The sequence below is a fragment of the Canis lupus genome, chromosome 30, assembly GCF_003254725.2.
Source record: "Canis lupus dingo isolate Sandy chromosome 30, ASM325472v2, whole genome shotgun sequence".
In the NCBI taxonomy this organism is placed as follows: Eukaryota; Metazoa; Chordata; class Mammalia; order Carnivora; family Canidae; genus Canis; species Canis lupus.
The window spans coordinates 39489074-39505499 of record NC_064272.1 but is presented as its reverse complement, the minus strand read 5'-3'; the positions used below and the strand labels follow the sequence as shown (position 1 = coordinate 39505499).

The 16426-nt window shown below is 49.4% G+C and overlaps 1 protein-coding gene and 1 long non-coding RNA gene across 2 annotated transcripts in view; one reads left to right on the top strand and one right to left on the bottom strand.

Annotated features, from left to right (window-relative positions):
- The window catches only part of TSPAN3 (tetraspanin 3), a 28407-nt gene extending 19935 nt beyond the window's left edge, over nucleotides 1-8472 (bottom strand). The window contains exon 1 of the mRNA XM_025472100.3: nucleotides 8284-8472. Coding sequence (XP_025327885.1) covers nucleotides 8284-8346 — 63 coding nt within the window. The 5' untranslated portion in view covers nucleotides 8347-8472. The remainder of the gene's footprint in view (nucleotides 1-8283) is intronic.
- Nucleotides 7508-16172, top strand: LOC125754031 (uncharacterized). The gene is made up of 3 exons (XR_007407268.1): nucleotides 7508-7715; nucleotides 11152-11245; nucleotides 14436-16172. It is a non-coding gene; the product is annotated as an uncharacterized LOC125754031 (long non-coding RNA).
- The last annotated feature ends 254 nt before the right edge of the window (nucleotides 16173-16426 follow it).

Here is a 16426-nt window from a genome sequence, read left to right as displayed (position 1 = left end):
ATTTTTACCTCAAAGAATCAATTAATAAAGTAAAAGTGACTGGAATGTTGGAAGAAAAAAACAGTCAAGGTGAAAACTACTGTGTACTCCAGACACTGTGAGAGAGCAGATTTCAAAAAGAAAGCAGAGGGTAAAAATACCAGCAGAAATCCATCTTATGTATTATGTACATCTTTTAACATTTAGTTCAGTTTCCTGTTCACTCATATTATTTATGTACCACGCTTCTCTCCTGCAAGGAATCCACTGGTAACTCTACACGATGCATTTCAGAAAGCTTCCCCACACTCCACCTTTGTGCCATTACAAGCATCTTAAAAGTCACCTTAAATCTTTCAGCATTCTACATACCATAATATTCTCTAGTCCAAATATGCTTTGTTTCAACTCTTACTAATACCTCATATCATTAAACACAACCGCTCCTTTACCAAGCCCAATGCCTGTATATTTCATTCACTTTATCAACTTTCAAGGGAAATAAAGGCTATTCCAAAGATTCCAAATCCTTTGAGAAACTAAATCTACTCTTACCAAGATTTTCTGAAGCTCTTAAGATAATATCATTTTCTACCTAACAAATCAGTAAGAAAGCCAAGCAGGGTGCTGGGTGGCTCATTCGGTTAAGGGTCTGCCTTCTGCCCTGACTCAGGTCATGATCCTGAGGTCTTGGGTTTCAGCCCCGCATCAGGCTCCCTGCTCAGTGGGGCGTGCGTCTGCTGCTCCCTCTGCCCCTCCCCTTGCACGCTCACTCTCCCTCGCTCTCATTTTCTCTCTCAAATAAGTAAAATCTTAAAAAAAAAAAAAAAAGGGCAAGCAAAGCTGTATTCAAAGATGTGTGAGGGTAAAGAGAAAAGAACCCTCAGGTTGGAACAGAGATCAATACAGAATAATCTTTTTGTAAAGAAATCTGGCAACACATACCATCCTCAGTATTTATGCTTCCGTATCTCTTAATTCCATTTCTAGGAATCTATCCTTACAAAAATAAATCAGACAGAAACAAAGATTTGTATGGAAAGTATGTTCATCAAAATGTTATAATACTGTAGCGGAATTATAGCAAAAACAAAAGGAAAAGAAAAAACCCTGGCATCCAGAAGTACATTTGGCATTATAGCTTTTAACTATTTTGTTAAGGGGCGCCTGGGTGGCTCAGTGGTTGAGCATCTGCCTTTGGCTCAGGGCGTCTCCTGGGGTCCTGGGATCAAGTCGCGCGTTGGGCTCCCCATAGGGAGCCTGCTTCTCTCTCTGCCTGTGTCTGTCTTTCTGTGTCTCTCATGAATAAATAAATATATAAAATCTTTTAGGGATCCCTGGGTGGCGCAGCGGTTTAGCGCCTGCCTTTGGCCCAGGGCGCGATCCTGGAGACCCGGGATCGAATCCCACGTCAGGCTCCCGGTGCATGGAGCCTGCTTCTCCCTCTGCCTGTGTGTCTCTGCCTCTCTCTCTCTGTGACTATCATAAATAAATAAAAATTAAAAAAAACTTTATTAAAAAAAAAATCTTTTAAAAAATAATATTTTGTTAAATCACAATTTAGCAATATACTTGTGTGCTAAGGGAAAACGTATCACATACAGACATTTAAAAAACACACTTAAATACTGTTTGTCTCTCCATGTGGAGCTATGGTGATGCTGGTTTTCTTAAAATATTTTTTAGTGTCTTCTTAAAGAGCAAGTATATTATTGCATTATCAGAAAAGTAAAATATTTAAAATTATATATGAAATCAAGAGTTTGTTGTTTTCTCATGAATGAATTTCTCTATGTGTCCTTAACCACCAATATAAAATAGGCATCTCTTCCACCCCAAATACTTTAGGCATCTCTGCCAATCTCCCTTTTATCACTTTTCTCTGGTCTACCTGGCTTTGACTCATCTTCAGATGTTTTCTGATTATCTAACGTAATTCTGATTATTTCAGTACACATTATCCCTCCCCACCCCCCAACATCACCTTTCAAGGAGACAAAAGAAAAAAAGAAAAAAAATTCCTGCTTAGGCTTGCAGTTTTGACAATAAGTCTCTACTGCCATCATTATCTACATCACCACATTATTGTCACTATTCCTAAAGAAGAAATGTTTTAATCCTTTTACACCACTATTACTTTGATGATATTCCAGAGGTCATGTTCCTCAATTCTGCCCTATTTTCATTTTTTTCTGTATTTAGTTTTTTATTCCATTATTTATCTAGTTTAACAAACTTATTCACCTAATCCAATTTATACCTACCAGTTGAAAGACCCAAAAGTTTGGGTGGCAATGAAATTGGAGATGAACCAAATGCCAGAGCCGATTATTTTAGCAGCATGGAAACTGGCTATTTTCAGATTGTAAGGCTCCAAGGGTCATCTGAGAAGCATGGAGTTTAAACATGCTTTTTTTTTTTTTTTTCCTGAGACCTTCTATCCCTATAACCTACTCTGACTACAAAGGGACTATGAGAAAAGGGACTATGAGAAAGGGACTATGTCTTTTGCTTCTTGTATTTCTCAGAAACAAGTAAAGCATAGATATTCAACAAGCATTTACGAGTGAATGATTTTTAAGGTAGACCTGTCTGGTGCAAGTATAAATTTTATGGAATATGTTATCTGCAAAAATCCTAACCTGAACTGGATCTTACGGAATAAAATACATGAAAATATTTCAATACAATGATAAACATTCTAAAAAGCTAATAAACAACCCATTTCTTAAATTCCAGCTAAAGAGAGCATTCCTGCATTTGGTCACCCGACTGATTCCAAGATCCCAATGCTGAGTCCTTTCAGCCAACAATCACTCAGAGCCACAAGGCACTTATCAGTGGACAGATGACTGAAAATGAAGTAAGACTGGAAACATTCACTGTCTTTAACTGCCAAAGACAAGGGAAGAAATAGGTCTCCTATTATGTACCATGACTTGCTTACTGACAAAGTTTGCTTTTCTCCTAGTGAACTGAAAAACAATCACGGGAAAAAACAAAACAAAACTGTTAGCTGAAGGTGTGTTCTGATGACACAGTCTTTGTCAGAGTAGTCATTCATGAGGATAGAAATACAGGAAACAGAGAAGTTAATTCCAGGATGTCTGAGGAAATTTCCAGTTTTAAAAGTTATCATATCCCCAATCCAAATGTGTACGATGTGCTGGAAAACACGAAATATGTATAAGGAGATTTCTGACAAGAAGTTTTCCTTGAAATATGAAGGTAGGCGCACCACGGTGGCTCACGTGGTCAGGTGTCTGCCTTCGGCTCAGGTCACGATCCCAGGGTCCTGGGATCCAGGCCCACATCGGGCTCCCTGCGCCTCGGGAAGCCTCCTTCTCCCTTGCCATCTGCCACTCTCCTTGCTTGTGCTCTTTCTCTCACATAAATTAAAAAAAAAAAAAAAAAAAAAGCACGAAGTATAGTTAAATCTTCTTTTGGTAATTTGAATATACCAAGTATATTTTTGCCATTAGGCCTACAGGCTGTTCCCTGCCTTAAACGCCCTCATCACCATCAAATCACCCCCAAATCAGCTCCTCCTTAAAGTCCAGATTACATTTCACCTTCTTTGCAGACCTGAGGCAGCCATTCACTCACTCTATGATATCACCATGTTTTAATTGTCTACACAATCACATCAGTATCTGATATTTTTCTTGCTTATTTTTGCTTGCTCCACTAGCAAGTTCTGTAAGAACACCTTTACTGTCTTTTCCATCATTGTATCAATAACATAAGCACAAATTAAATGCTCAGATATCCGTGCTATATTTAACAAAGCAATTTTGCTTAATTATAATATACTCGGAAGTATTACATCAAAATAATTTCTTTAAAGATAAATCTTAAAGGTTATATATGGCTTTCAAATAGGATTTGTATGTATAGGTACTTTATATAAGTGAATGATGATTAGTGAAGGTGCCACATTCTGAAGTTATTTCTAAAGGCATTTAAAAAGTGTCTGACTTCCTGTAGTACTTCCTACTCCAGAGGCGTGTTAGTGTTACTATTGCCTCTCACACAGATGAAAAAGAAGTCTGAATAGATAGGTCACATTACAAATTCTAAAGCATAGACAAGATTTTCTCTTGCAGTCCCTATAATGCCTAAGACACATATTAGCAAAATAGATACTAGCCAATTGGCTTTTTCTTATAGGGTAGAAAAAGGGCAATTTGTGTTATATGGAACTTGACTGAATTCTCAACTAATTTACCAGAATAAAACTTGAAAATTAAAAAATACTGATTTAAGCTTGTTTTAGACGGGGCCTCCTCTGGGTCAGATCAAACGACCCACTGAATTAATTCTTTTTGACCTCGGTACAAAGGTGCAGTTTAGAGAAGAGGCTAATGACTATGTCAATAGTCTTCAACATTTAGTCCTTATACCTCAAACACTCCTGTCTTCCATAAAATGTCATGGTCTAGCACTAATATGCTTACATTTAAAGGTATGCCACTCCAAAAAACAGAGATTCAAGTTGTACACCTGACTTCACTTGTCCAAAATTATCTTGCAAGCTACAAACCCTAACATTCTGGAATGTGGTAAGGAACTCTCTAGTTCTAACAAGCCAGCCTTCAGGATTTTAAAAACGATTGCTCCTTTTAGTTTGTGCCTTTCCACAGGTAGCTTTCTTACACTGCACTGTCCAAAAGGATCCAGACCAAGTCAACATTAACAACTTTGACTGTCAGGTCACTTAATGCCAAGCCCAAGTAGTTCAGGTACACAGCTCTTTCAACAGCGCATTGAACACTGCCAACTAAAACAGGACTATCAAGATATTAAATGGTATAGTTTAGAGAACTTGCCAAAGCAATTAATCCACGGTCAGCCAGTATCCACAATTCAGCCAATACCATCTGATAGCAAAGAACCAGTGCTACAGAGCTATAAAGTCTTCACAAAGTTGCCCAAGGGAACCTAGGTAAACTCTGGATGTGCTCTATGCAGGGAATGTTTATTCTTCCCTGTGTGTCTGTGTGTTAAGGCATTAAAAGGAAGGAGGGGCCGCTATATAAGAATACACTTATTAAAACTGAAGAACGGGGACGCCTGGGTGGCTCAGGGCTGAGTGTCTGCCTCTGGCCCAGGGCCTGATCCTGGGGTTCCGGGATCGAGTCCCGTGTCGGGCCCCCTGCATGGAGCCTGCTTCTCCCTCAGCCTGTATCTCTGCACCCCTCTCTCTGTCTCTCATGAATAAAATCTTTAAAAACAAAACAAAACAAACCCTGAAGAATGCATTACAAATTCTCAGAACAAGTTAACATCTGTTGTATGTACTTCCTCATAATGACCTAATGTTTTAAACTGACAAGTCAGTGTAGTTTAAATGATGGTGCAGGCTCCAACCAAGCTTAGAACTAGTATGGTTTAGAGACAGTGACTCGACCTTGGCCTAGGTGTCCCCTTCTGCTTCCAAATCTTTTAAAATCACACTTTGCTCTCACATCATGGGCTCTAAAGTACGAGACAACCTGGTTTGAAGGCAGGCTCCCACAGCCTGGGTGTGCAACTTCAGCTCAGTAAACCTCAACGCCCTCATCCGTAAAATATGCAGGAGAGGATCTGCTGCCAGATGGGGCTGCTGTGAGGACACTCACTGTAAAGTGCTTAGCACACTGCCTGGTGTCAGAAGCACTCGAATGTTAGTTATCGTTACCAGCATCGTCAGATTCCAACAGTCTGTCCTTTGATCCTTTAGTGGGAGACGCATCTCAAACTGTTTCCTCATTAGTTATGTTCCGCTAATCCTGCTCTAAGCCACATTCCCACCCCACCCCCCACCCCCGATTGCTTAACTTCTCACATCTCACAAAAGCTTTACTATCCTGCTAACCTAGAAAAAGGGTATTTTTACTACACAGTATGACTTTAGTCTTGGCAATAATCCACCACAAAAAAGCACAACTAAAGTTCAATCTAACATCTCTTCACAGAAATACCAGCAGTACATATACTTATGGCATTTCTAAAGATTCACATGCAATCACTTAGAATTAACCGATATTTTATTTATTTATTTTTTAAGATTTTATTTATTAATGAGAGACACAGGCAGAGGAAGAAGCAGGCTCCATGCAGGGAGCCTGATGTGTGGAGCCTGATGATCCCAGGTCTCCAGGGTCACGCCCTGGGCCGAAGGCGGCGCTAAACTGCTGAGCCACCCAGGGATCCCCAACTGATATTCTAGAGTAAATGACAATTTAATTATTATTTTTTTAATTTTTAAAGATTTGTTTATTTGAAAGAGAAAGTGCATGCAAGTGGGAGGGAGGGAGGGGCAGAGGGAGAGAGAGAGACTCCCAGGCAAATTCCCCATAGTGTCAGCCAGGGTGCAGGGCTCAACCTCAGGCCCTGGGCATCATGACCTGAGCGGACATCAAGAGTCAGATGCTTAACCAAATGAGCGACCCAGGCGCCCCCAAAATTTAAATAAAGAAAATAGTTCTTGTATTTTTTTTTAAAGATTTTATTTATTTATTCCTGAGAGACACACAGAGAGAGGCAGAGACACAGGCAGAGGGAGAAGCAGGCTCCCTGCACAGAGCCCGACTCGGAACTCGATCCCAGGACCCGGGATGATGCCCTGGGCTGAAGGCAGAGGGTTAACCCCTGAGCCACCCAGGCGTCCCTAGTTCCTGTATTTTAAATATTTTGTTTCATTGACAATTCCAGTCCCTGAGACTGAACAGCCTAGAATCCACTTGATAATTTATTTTTCAAAATCAAATAGCGACGCCCATAAAAAATCCCAAGAACCTGTACAGGGTACAAAGCCAAGTCTCTGCCTAAGCACCTTATTACCTAACAGCTGTTTCTCATTTGAAGACCCTGGAAAAACCTTTTTTTTTTTTTTTTTTTTTTTTGACTTTTTAAAAAGGTCTGTGACTCCCACTAAGATGTGAGAAGCGCTGCTCTAGCTGGAGGTGACCCCCGGAGCCCCCGGTGGCAGGCGACTGTGAGCAGCGCTCTCAGGACCACCGCGGGTGCGGAAGCACAGAATGCTGGGCTTCTTTCCGGATTGGGGGGGGGGGGGCGCAGGTGAGGGAGGGGCACAGAGGCAGGGAGGCACTGGCGGGGCAGGTGTCTAGGCAGACCGGCTGAGGGGCGCACCTTCCCGCACCGCTCAAGGTATTCCCAGTCACAGGATGCGAGGAAGAGACGCTTAACAGAATCTGGGGGTGGGTGCAGGTGGGGCGGGTGCAGGTGGGGCAGGTGCAGGTGGGGCAGGTGCAGGTGGCCGGGTGCAGGTGGGGCGGGTGCAGGTGGCTGGGTGCAGGTGGGGCGGGTGCAGGTGGGGCGGGTGCAGGTGGGGCGGGTGCAGGTGGCTGGGTGCAGGTGGGGCGGGTGCAGGTGGGGCAGGTGCAGGTGGCCGGGTGCAGGTGGGGCGGGTGCAGGTGGGGCAGGTGCAGGTGGCCGGGTGCAGGTGGGGCAGGTGCAGGTGGCTGGGTGCAGGTGGGGCGGGTGCAGGTGGGGCGGGTGCAGGTGGGGCGGGTGCAGGTGAGGCGGGTGCAGGTGGGCCGGGCCTCCCCGAAGCGCCCGGTGAGGACCCGCTGCGCCCAAACGAGATGCCGGGACACCCCGCTTCTGGGGGCTGCCCGAGAGCGCCCGGAGCCCCCGGATGAAGGCGGGCCCTGCTCTCGGACCCTGCTCTGCGGGCTCACGACCGGGCTCACGCTCGCCGGCGGCCACGGCGCACACAGGCTTCCCTGCAGGTACCCGCCGTGTTCGGTGTCCCCGCCCGGCAGCCCCGCGGCCTGCGGAGCCTGAGCCCGGGGGCGTCCGCGGGGACCAGGGACGGGGACGGAAACGGGGCCGGGACGGGGTCGGGGACGGAGATGGAGACGGGGACGGGACGAGGGATGGGGATTGGGATGGGGTCGGATATGGGGACGAGGCCGAAGCCTGAGGACCGGGACGGGGTCGGAGACCGGGACGCGGACGGGACGGGGGATGGGGACGGGGTCGGGGACGTAGATGGGGTCGGAGACGGGGACGCGGACGGAGACGGAAACGCGGACGGGGACGCGGCCGCGGCGGGGGACGGGGACGGGGCCGGGGACGGGGCCCGAGCGCACGGCGCGGCCCAGGGCGCGGAGCCTCCGCCGCAGAGCCCGCCGGGCCGACCTCGAGTGACCGCGCGGGGCCGCCCAAAGCCCCGGAGCCCCGCCCGCCGGCGCCCCGCCCCCGCGGGACCCTCGCCCGGAGCCCGCCCGCCGCCCGCCGCCCGCCGCCCGCCGCGGCCTCCCCGCCGCCGCCCTCCGCGCCCCGGGCCGCGCTCACCCAGAAGATGAGGTTGAGGAACACCAGCACGGTCTTGGAGGACGTGATGCCGCACTGGCCCATGGTGCCGGCGGCCCGGAGCCCTGCTCGGCCGGCGCCGTGGCCCCGAGCGCGGCGGCAATGGCGGCGGCGCCTCCCGCCGGGACCTGCTCGTCCTGCCGCGCTCCCGCAGCCCCCGCGCCGCCGCGCAGCCCCGCCCCAGCAGCCACCTCGCGCCGCCGCGCAGCCGCCGCCGCTCCCCGGCAACCGAGTCCCGCCCCCGGCGGCGCCGGCCAATCGCGCTCGCGGCGGCGGCGGCGAGGCCCCGCCTCTTAAAGGGGCCGAAGCGCCGGCCGCGCCACGGCCTCGGGCCGCCCTCGGACGCGCGGGGCCGGCGCGGGGATCGGCGGAGCCACGGCTGCCGCGCCCGCCTCCCCCGGAGACGCCCCGCCGGTGGGTCAGGGTGGCGGGAGCCGGAGGCGCCGAGGGACGACCTACCCGCCAGAGCCCGGAGCCGGGGGGCCGCGAAGGGAGACGAGCTCGCGCTCGGCGGGGCGAGGCAGAGACACGTTTGCGCGGGTGCCGGGTGCTGGATGCCGAGTGCCGGGTGCTGGGTGCCGAGTGCCGGGTGCTGGGTGCCGGGTCCTGGGTGTTGACTGCCGGCTGCTGGGTGCTGGGTGCCGGGTGCTGGGTGCTGGGTGCCGAGTGCCGGGTGCTGAGTGCCGGGTGCTGAGTGCTGGGTGCTGAGTGCTGGGTGCTGAGTGCTGGGTTCCAGGTGCCAGGTGCTGAGTGCCAGGTGCTGGGTACTGAGTGCCGGGTGCTGAGTGCCAGGTGCTGACTGCCAAGTGCTGGGTGTTGACTGCCGGCTGCTGGGTGCTGAGTGCCAGGTGCTGGGTGCCGGGTGCCGGGTGCTGAGTGCCGGGTGCTGGGTGCCGGGTGTCGGGTACTGAGTGCCAGGTGCTGAGTGCTGGGTTCCGGGTGCCAGTGCTGACTGCCAGGTGCCGGGTGCTGACTGCCGGGTGCTGGGTGCTGAGTGCCAGGTGCTGGGTGTTGAGTGCCGGGTGGTGGGTGCCGGGTGCTGAGTGCTGGGTGCTGAGTGCTGGGTGCTGAGTGCTGGGTTCCAGGTGCCAGGTGCTGAGTGCCAGGTGCTGGGTCCCGGGTGCTGGCGAGGTTGCAAGGTCAAGCTCGGCCTAGGACATTTGGGACCAAGACTGGGAACGTCAGGGCCGCCTCTTCTGCAGTGCAGCCTTTGCCGTGTTCGCAGTCTTGGGCTGGTCACAGCCATCAGCACTTGCTGGGCGCTCACTGCCCAGCGCGACCGTGGTGCGGGTGTCAGGGGCAGGCCCTGGGTGCAGCCTCCGGGACAGGCCGCTGCGGTCGGGGGTCGAGGCTGAGAGGAGCGGGGCTCTGGCGCGGAAACCGCCGTCTTTCCCGTTCCGACCTGTGCCTCCCGCCAGCGCCGCCCCCGATGCCCGGGCCCGGCCTGGCGCCCCTGCTCTTCCTCAGGCTCCCGAGCTCACCACCTCCGCAGGCGCCCCCAGCAACGCCTCATCTCTGCATCCTGTTCACCTGCACCAAGTAGCAGGTGCCGTCCCTTCACTTTCCAAACTTTTTTTTTTAAAGATTTATTTATTCATTTTTTTTTAAAGATTTTATTTATTTATTCATGATAGTCACAGAGAGAGAGAGAGAGGCAGAGACACAGGCAGAGGGAGAAGCAGGCTCCATGCAGGGAGCCCGACAGGGGACTCGATCCCGGGTCTCCAGGATCACGCCCTGGGCTGAAGGCAGGCGCTAAACCGCTGAGCTACCCAGGGATCCCCCACTTTCCAAACTTCTGAGCAGGCACCTGTGCGCCCTCGGCCGGCGGCGGGCTCCCCACGGCAAGCAAGGCGGTGCAGCTGGCACTGCGGAGCGCCCATCTAAACAGGCCCGTGGTAGCTTATGGCCTGACGTCGGGCGGTCGTGGATAACAATTCGGAGAAGGGGGGAGGGGGGGGAACATCCCGAGGAGAGCCCGCTGGAGGAGACGCGGCTGAGGTCAGGGAGCAGCCCAAGGGGTGGTAGCAAGCGTCAAGGCCCCGAGGCAGGAACACCGAGAGCCTCCTGTGCTAGAGGTCATCGGGAGCGGGGACAGTCCCTGCAAGGCTCTGAGCGGGCCGGTGCCACCCTCCGACCTCCGGTACCGTGCTTGCCACCACGCCTGCCTCAACCATCTAAGGAACTGGTCACGGCTCAAGGCATGATTCTCGTGGAGTATCTGTCCCCTTGCTGGTCCCTGCCCTCTTGAAATCTGCTTTACTGCTTTTCCTCCTTCTCCAAACCTCTCCTTTGCATTTCTTCATCCTCATCCCATCCTTTCCCATTTCCCTGAGGAAGCCTTCATTCGTTGTTCATTCCCTGGCGCCTGCGCCCTTAACCTGGCCTTCCCGGCTCGTGCCTTCCCCTTGGGGGGTTCTCCACCCCCAGCCCACATCAGATCACCTGGGCCACACACCTTTCTTAGGGGGACGCCTTAGGAAATTGGTCCTTTTAGGGCAGCCTGGGGGGCTCGGTGGTTTAGCGCTGACCTCAGCCCAGGGCGTGACCCTAGGGTCCCGGGATCGAGTCCCACGTCGGGCTCCCTGCATGGAGCCTGCTTCTCTGCCTGCCTGTATCTCTGCCTCTCTCTGCGTCTGTGTCTCTTATGAATAAATAAAATCTTTTTTTTTTTTTTTTTAAAGAATTTGGTCCTTTTAACAGCCCCCTAGGTGCTTCTAATGTTCTGCAGGAATTCCAAACCACTGGTCTCCATCTAGAAACATGCTCAAGGCTCTCCAACCTGAGGAAAAAAAAAAACAAAACACCTTTTTCACTTTCACTTCTGTTTTTCTTCCTCCTGCACCAAAGTTCCTGAAAGATCATCTAGTGCGACACTTGTCAGACGCCATCGTGCACACGAATCACCCGAGGAGCTCGTAGGCCGCAGAAGCTGATTCAGAAGGTGGGGCTGGGGCTCGAGGTTCTGCGAGTCTCCTGGGCTCCCAGGGGTGTCCGTGCAGCTGATGACTCTTTGTAGGAAACTTCTGATCTGGACTCTCGCTTTGGAGCCCCCTTTTTATCCATTGCCTCATGGCTTTACCCCACAGCACCGCTGAAATTTGTTCCCACCGATGTTCCCCCCCCCACCCCGTTACCTCTTCCCTGAGGCACCACATATAACGGTGAAGGGCACGGGCTTGGGCACCAGGCAGCCTGGGGTCACAGTACAGCCCTCCCACTCGGTAGGCGGGCGCCTCACCGTCGGGGGTGATCGGCACACGGCCTCACGGCCTCACGTGGGATCTCGAGGATTAGGGATTCGGCCCACTGGGAGCTGATAGCACAGAGCCTGGGGCCCAGGCGCTTCGTAAGCGTTGATGTTTTTCATTTTACGAGACCCCCCCCGCCCCCCGACAGCATTTGATTCCATTGACTCCTCCCAGCTTAAAACTCTCTTCTCCCGTAGCTTCCAGAACACCCCCCTCTCCCAGTTCTCTGCCGGCCTTTGGCTGCTCCGGGACGATGCTTCCTGGGGCTCTGGCTTGGGCTCTTTGGCTTCCTCACCCCCCGGGCTCGGTGCTTACCCGTCTTACCCAGTGCTTCGGATTCAGTTACTGCCGAAGTGTAGAACTCTCCCGAATCGAGGGCTTTCCACGTGTCCACGGCCTGCTGCAGGGCTCCGGGGAGATGCATTAACTCATTCAACACAGAAGTTTTGCTTTCTTGCTCTGTGTCTGACCCTACGCCAGGTGTGGGGATAGAGCAGTGAAGAGGTTACACCTGGGCCAAGACCTCCGAGCGCTCACAACCTGGAACGGAGTTTCCCTACTAATCCTGCAATTACTGGTTAAAGTACAGTTGGAATAAGCAACGTGAAGGAGAGGCGCAGGCTACTGTAGGGTGTATAATGGGAACCCTGGCGTTGTCTGGGGGTGACTCATGGGTTCTCCAGACTCTGCATGTCCCAAACCAAACTCCACTTCCCCCAAACCTACCCTCTTCTGCCTGTGTGGTTGCACTCGATGACAGCACGCCCGCCATCATACCCGGGCCACCGCCTGGGTGTCATGACCCACACTCTTCCTCGCTGACCCCTTCTGCCCACTGGGAGACTCCTCCTTTCTAGAAAATCAGCCTTCTCAGGGAACTCCTGACCCTCTATAAATGCCTACTGCCCAGTGCTCAAGTAGTCTGATTTTATCTTTACTAGTAAAGTTGCACCTAGAAAAAAAAGCAAACGAGGGGTAAGGGACATCCCCAAAACACAGCCCCACCGTGTGTCCTGTGGCTCCTGACCCATGACACACCTGTCCGGGGGACAAGGGGAAGATGGACTTGGGCCTTTTCTCGCTGATCCTTGGCTTATAACCCCCTCCAGTAAACCCTGTTTTTTAATCTGTACCGTGTGACGTAAAATGCATTCTGATCCACGGAGTGTGACACAAAAAGTGTGACACTTTTTGTTTTATCAAAAAGGAAAAAGGCTATTTCCATTATAAAAGCAATGCCTACTTATGGTGATTAGTGTCTTAATTTGACCAGCCCTGCAGCTGATGTGGGACATTACAAATAATAATAGCAACAACAACACAACATCTGAGTGTAGTGGACATTTGTCTTTTTTTGAGCTTTCCCACGTTTGAACACCCTATGTATCTGGAAGGATCCCCATTGTATGGACCTTGTGGGAAGCCAAGCAATCCTCCCTGCACACCGCAGGCAGCTAGAACATGGGCACATGATATTGTTAGTGAATCAGATGATCCTGCCCAGAAATCCAGACCATGAGAGAGTGACACAAAGACGTAGGGACAGTTGGAATATTTGTTACGGTGCGGCAGACATCGGGAAGCCGGCAGCAGTGATGGCTACAAGCGCGTGGTGGCGTCCCGGCAACAATCCCCTGACCACACCATTGACCTTGGTTTGACCTTGGTTGAGTTTTCTCTCCTACTAAGCCTTCCTTAGCTTCCAAAAGATGCTGAGAAGCCCCTGATGTTCTTAAATGAGTCCTTTATAGCTTAAGGTAGTTGGAGTCAATTTCTGTTATTATTTATGATCAAGAATCTTTTTTTTAAAATATTTCTTTAATTGAGGGGGAGAAGCAGAGAATCCCATGACCCTGAGGTCATGACCTGAGCTGAAACCAAGAGTAGGATGCTTAACTGACTGAGCCACCCAGGTGCCCCTTTAAGCTAGAATCTTAACGATGATTTTTTTAAATTATTTTTTTATCTTAAAGGTTTTATTTATTCATGACACACAGAGAGAGGGAGAGACACAGGCAGAGGGAGAAGCAGGCTCCATGCAGGGGAGCCCGATGTGGGACTTGATCCCGGTCTCCAGGATCAGGCCCCGGGCTAAAGGCAGGTGCTAAACCGCTGAGCCACCCGGGCTGCCCTTAACAATGATTGTTACAGAAAAATTGTAAAGTTTTAAAAAGCGGAAGGAAGAGAAAAACTTATTGATCTACATCCAGATAAAGATTACTATTAATAACTTCTTCCAGTCTTTTACTATATACATATTTTTGACATGATTACAATTATATGATCACATAAAATTTTATATACTCTAAGGTGATTTTAAAATTGTATGATTCAGGGCACCTGGTGGCTCAGTCGATTAAACATCTTGATTTCGGCTCAGGTCATAATCTCAGGGTTGTAAGATCAAGCGCCAAGCTGGCTCCGTGCTGGGTGTGGAGCCTGCTAAAGAGTCTCTGTCGCCCTCCGCCCCTCCCCCACCTCTAAAAAAATTGTATGATTCAAAAGATGACATATGTTCATTGTAGAAAATTTGAGGATACCAGAAAATAAGAACCCCTGCAAAAAAGCTACAACCCAAGGATAGCTACTGTTCATAATTTGGTGTATTTCCTAAAAAATTTTTTCTCCATTTTTACATAGCTGAGAATACACTGATTATTACGCACAGTTAACTGAGCAATTTTAACTGTTCCAGATAAAAGATGGTACCAAGGGGAGTCTGGGGATGACTGTGGATAATATCTGCCGTGCATGTGGCGTATTACTCAATACCAATTAAAAAACCTTAATAGATTCCGGGCTTTAAAGATGCAGAAAATCATTATGCAAGTTTCTTGGCAGCGAACATGCGTATGATGCTGCCCTTCACAACTCTGCTTCTAGTGACAAAAATACAGAAGACATTTTGTTCAGCGATTTTCCTGGCACAGAGATCCAAGCTCTTAAAAAGTTTGTCCATTGCTGGCAAGTCCTGAAACACAATAGGATCCACTACTGTTTTCAGTGTCATCCAACGCGGCAAGGACACCACGTGAACTGCAGAATGAATTACACAGCTCGAGAGACACGGTTCCGGGGCCTGGGGGAGGCGTGGAGCTGGGAGGCCCACTCGGTGGGACAGACCGGGAGCCCTGGGACGGGACTTGTGAGGCCTCACTCTTTGGTCCTTACTCCTTAGCTGTTTTGTGACTTTGGGGAAATTAAATTCGCTTATTCCGTTTTCTCATCTTTAAAATGAGAAATGGCATTTGCTGATTTTTTTTCCAGATTTTTGCAACTATCTTCAAAATGAGAGTGGGTGGGTGGATGATAAGATGATACATGTTTAATACATGGGACACTATTTATTTATTTATTAACATTTTAACTATTTTTTTTATTTATTTATGATAGGCACACAGTGAGAGAGAGAGGCAGAGACACAGGCTCCATGCACCGGGAGCCCGACATGGGATTCGATCCCGGGTCCCCAGGATCGCGCCCTGGGCCAAAGGCAGGCGCCAAACCGCTGCGCCACCCAGGGATTCCCCATGGGAGACTATTTAATCACAGAGACCTAAATAGGTGAATAACTATAAAGTGCTCGGCTTTCTTGTGGTGCTGCAGTGTGCACACATGACGTAGAATTCATCTGGATCACGGAATTCGAGAAGCCTTTTAGGTCCTTTATATCACAATTTCCCATTTCCTAAGTTATCCCTTTTTAATTAAAATTTTTACTAATTAAAACAAAAACAGAAAAGTACACAAACCATAAATTCACAATTTGGTTGTGCCGACGTGAACGTACTGGTGAAGCCACCGCCAGGTCAAGAAACAGATGACCAACATCCGAGATCTCCCCTAGCCCCTGTTGGTCATTGTCTTCACTATCCAGATGTCTAATACCATAGATGAGTTTTGTCTGTTTTTGAACATTTTAAAAAATGATTTGTTGTATTTATTTAAGAGAGAGTGGGCTCATGAACCGGGAGAGGGGGAGAGGGAGAGAATCCAGCAGACTGCGATGAGTGCGGTCCCACGACCCTGCGACTGCCACCGAGCCAAAACCAAGAGCTGCACGCCCAACCAACCGAGCCACCCAGGCCCCCGGTTTCTGAATTTTTTAAAGTTTTTTTTTTTTTAATTTTTAATTTTTTTTCTGAAATTTTTATAAATAAAATCACGCAGTGCATACTTTTCCATATTATGTTCATGGAATCCATCTGGGTTGTTGCATGAGACAGAAGTTTATTCATTTTCATTGCTGAACACAGTCGATGGTATGATTAAATCATGATGGATTTGTGCATTGCATTATTCAGGAACATTTGAGTTGTTTCCAGTTTAGGCAATTTAGAAGAGTGTTGGTGTGAATATTCTTCGTCCTTCAAGCTATAAACATGGTGTACCCTTCCTCCCTTGATTTAGGTTTTCTTTAACCTCTCTCCGTAGTGAAGTATGTGGTCTTGTACACCCTCCACTAGATGTGGTCCTGGATATTTGTGGCTTTTTTGCTGTCATTGTAAATGGCATCGTTTTTGAATTCCGCTAATTGCAGGTGGTTAGTAGAAGTACTACCGATTTTTGTTTATAGACAGGGGACCCCTCTGCTTTGATAAAAATGAATAAATTTTTTGTCTTCCTATTTGACTCATTTTTGTTATCATTTCCTTTCTACTTGGGCTTAGGTTTCTGTTTTATTTTTCTAACTTCTTCCTCCGTAAGTGGGGGGTCATCTTCTGTTCCTGTTGTCTGGTCTCTCTGACATTCTGAATCAGCGGAGGTTATGAAAAACTGCGTATCATCATATGCATCATTACCAGGTCTCCCTTCCTTCTCTCCTCCTACCTCAGTGCTTTGCCTTGAGATTCTTCACCTTCCAGATGGTTAGT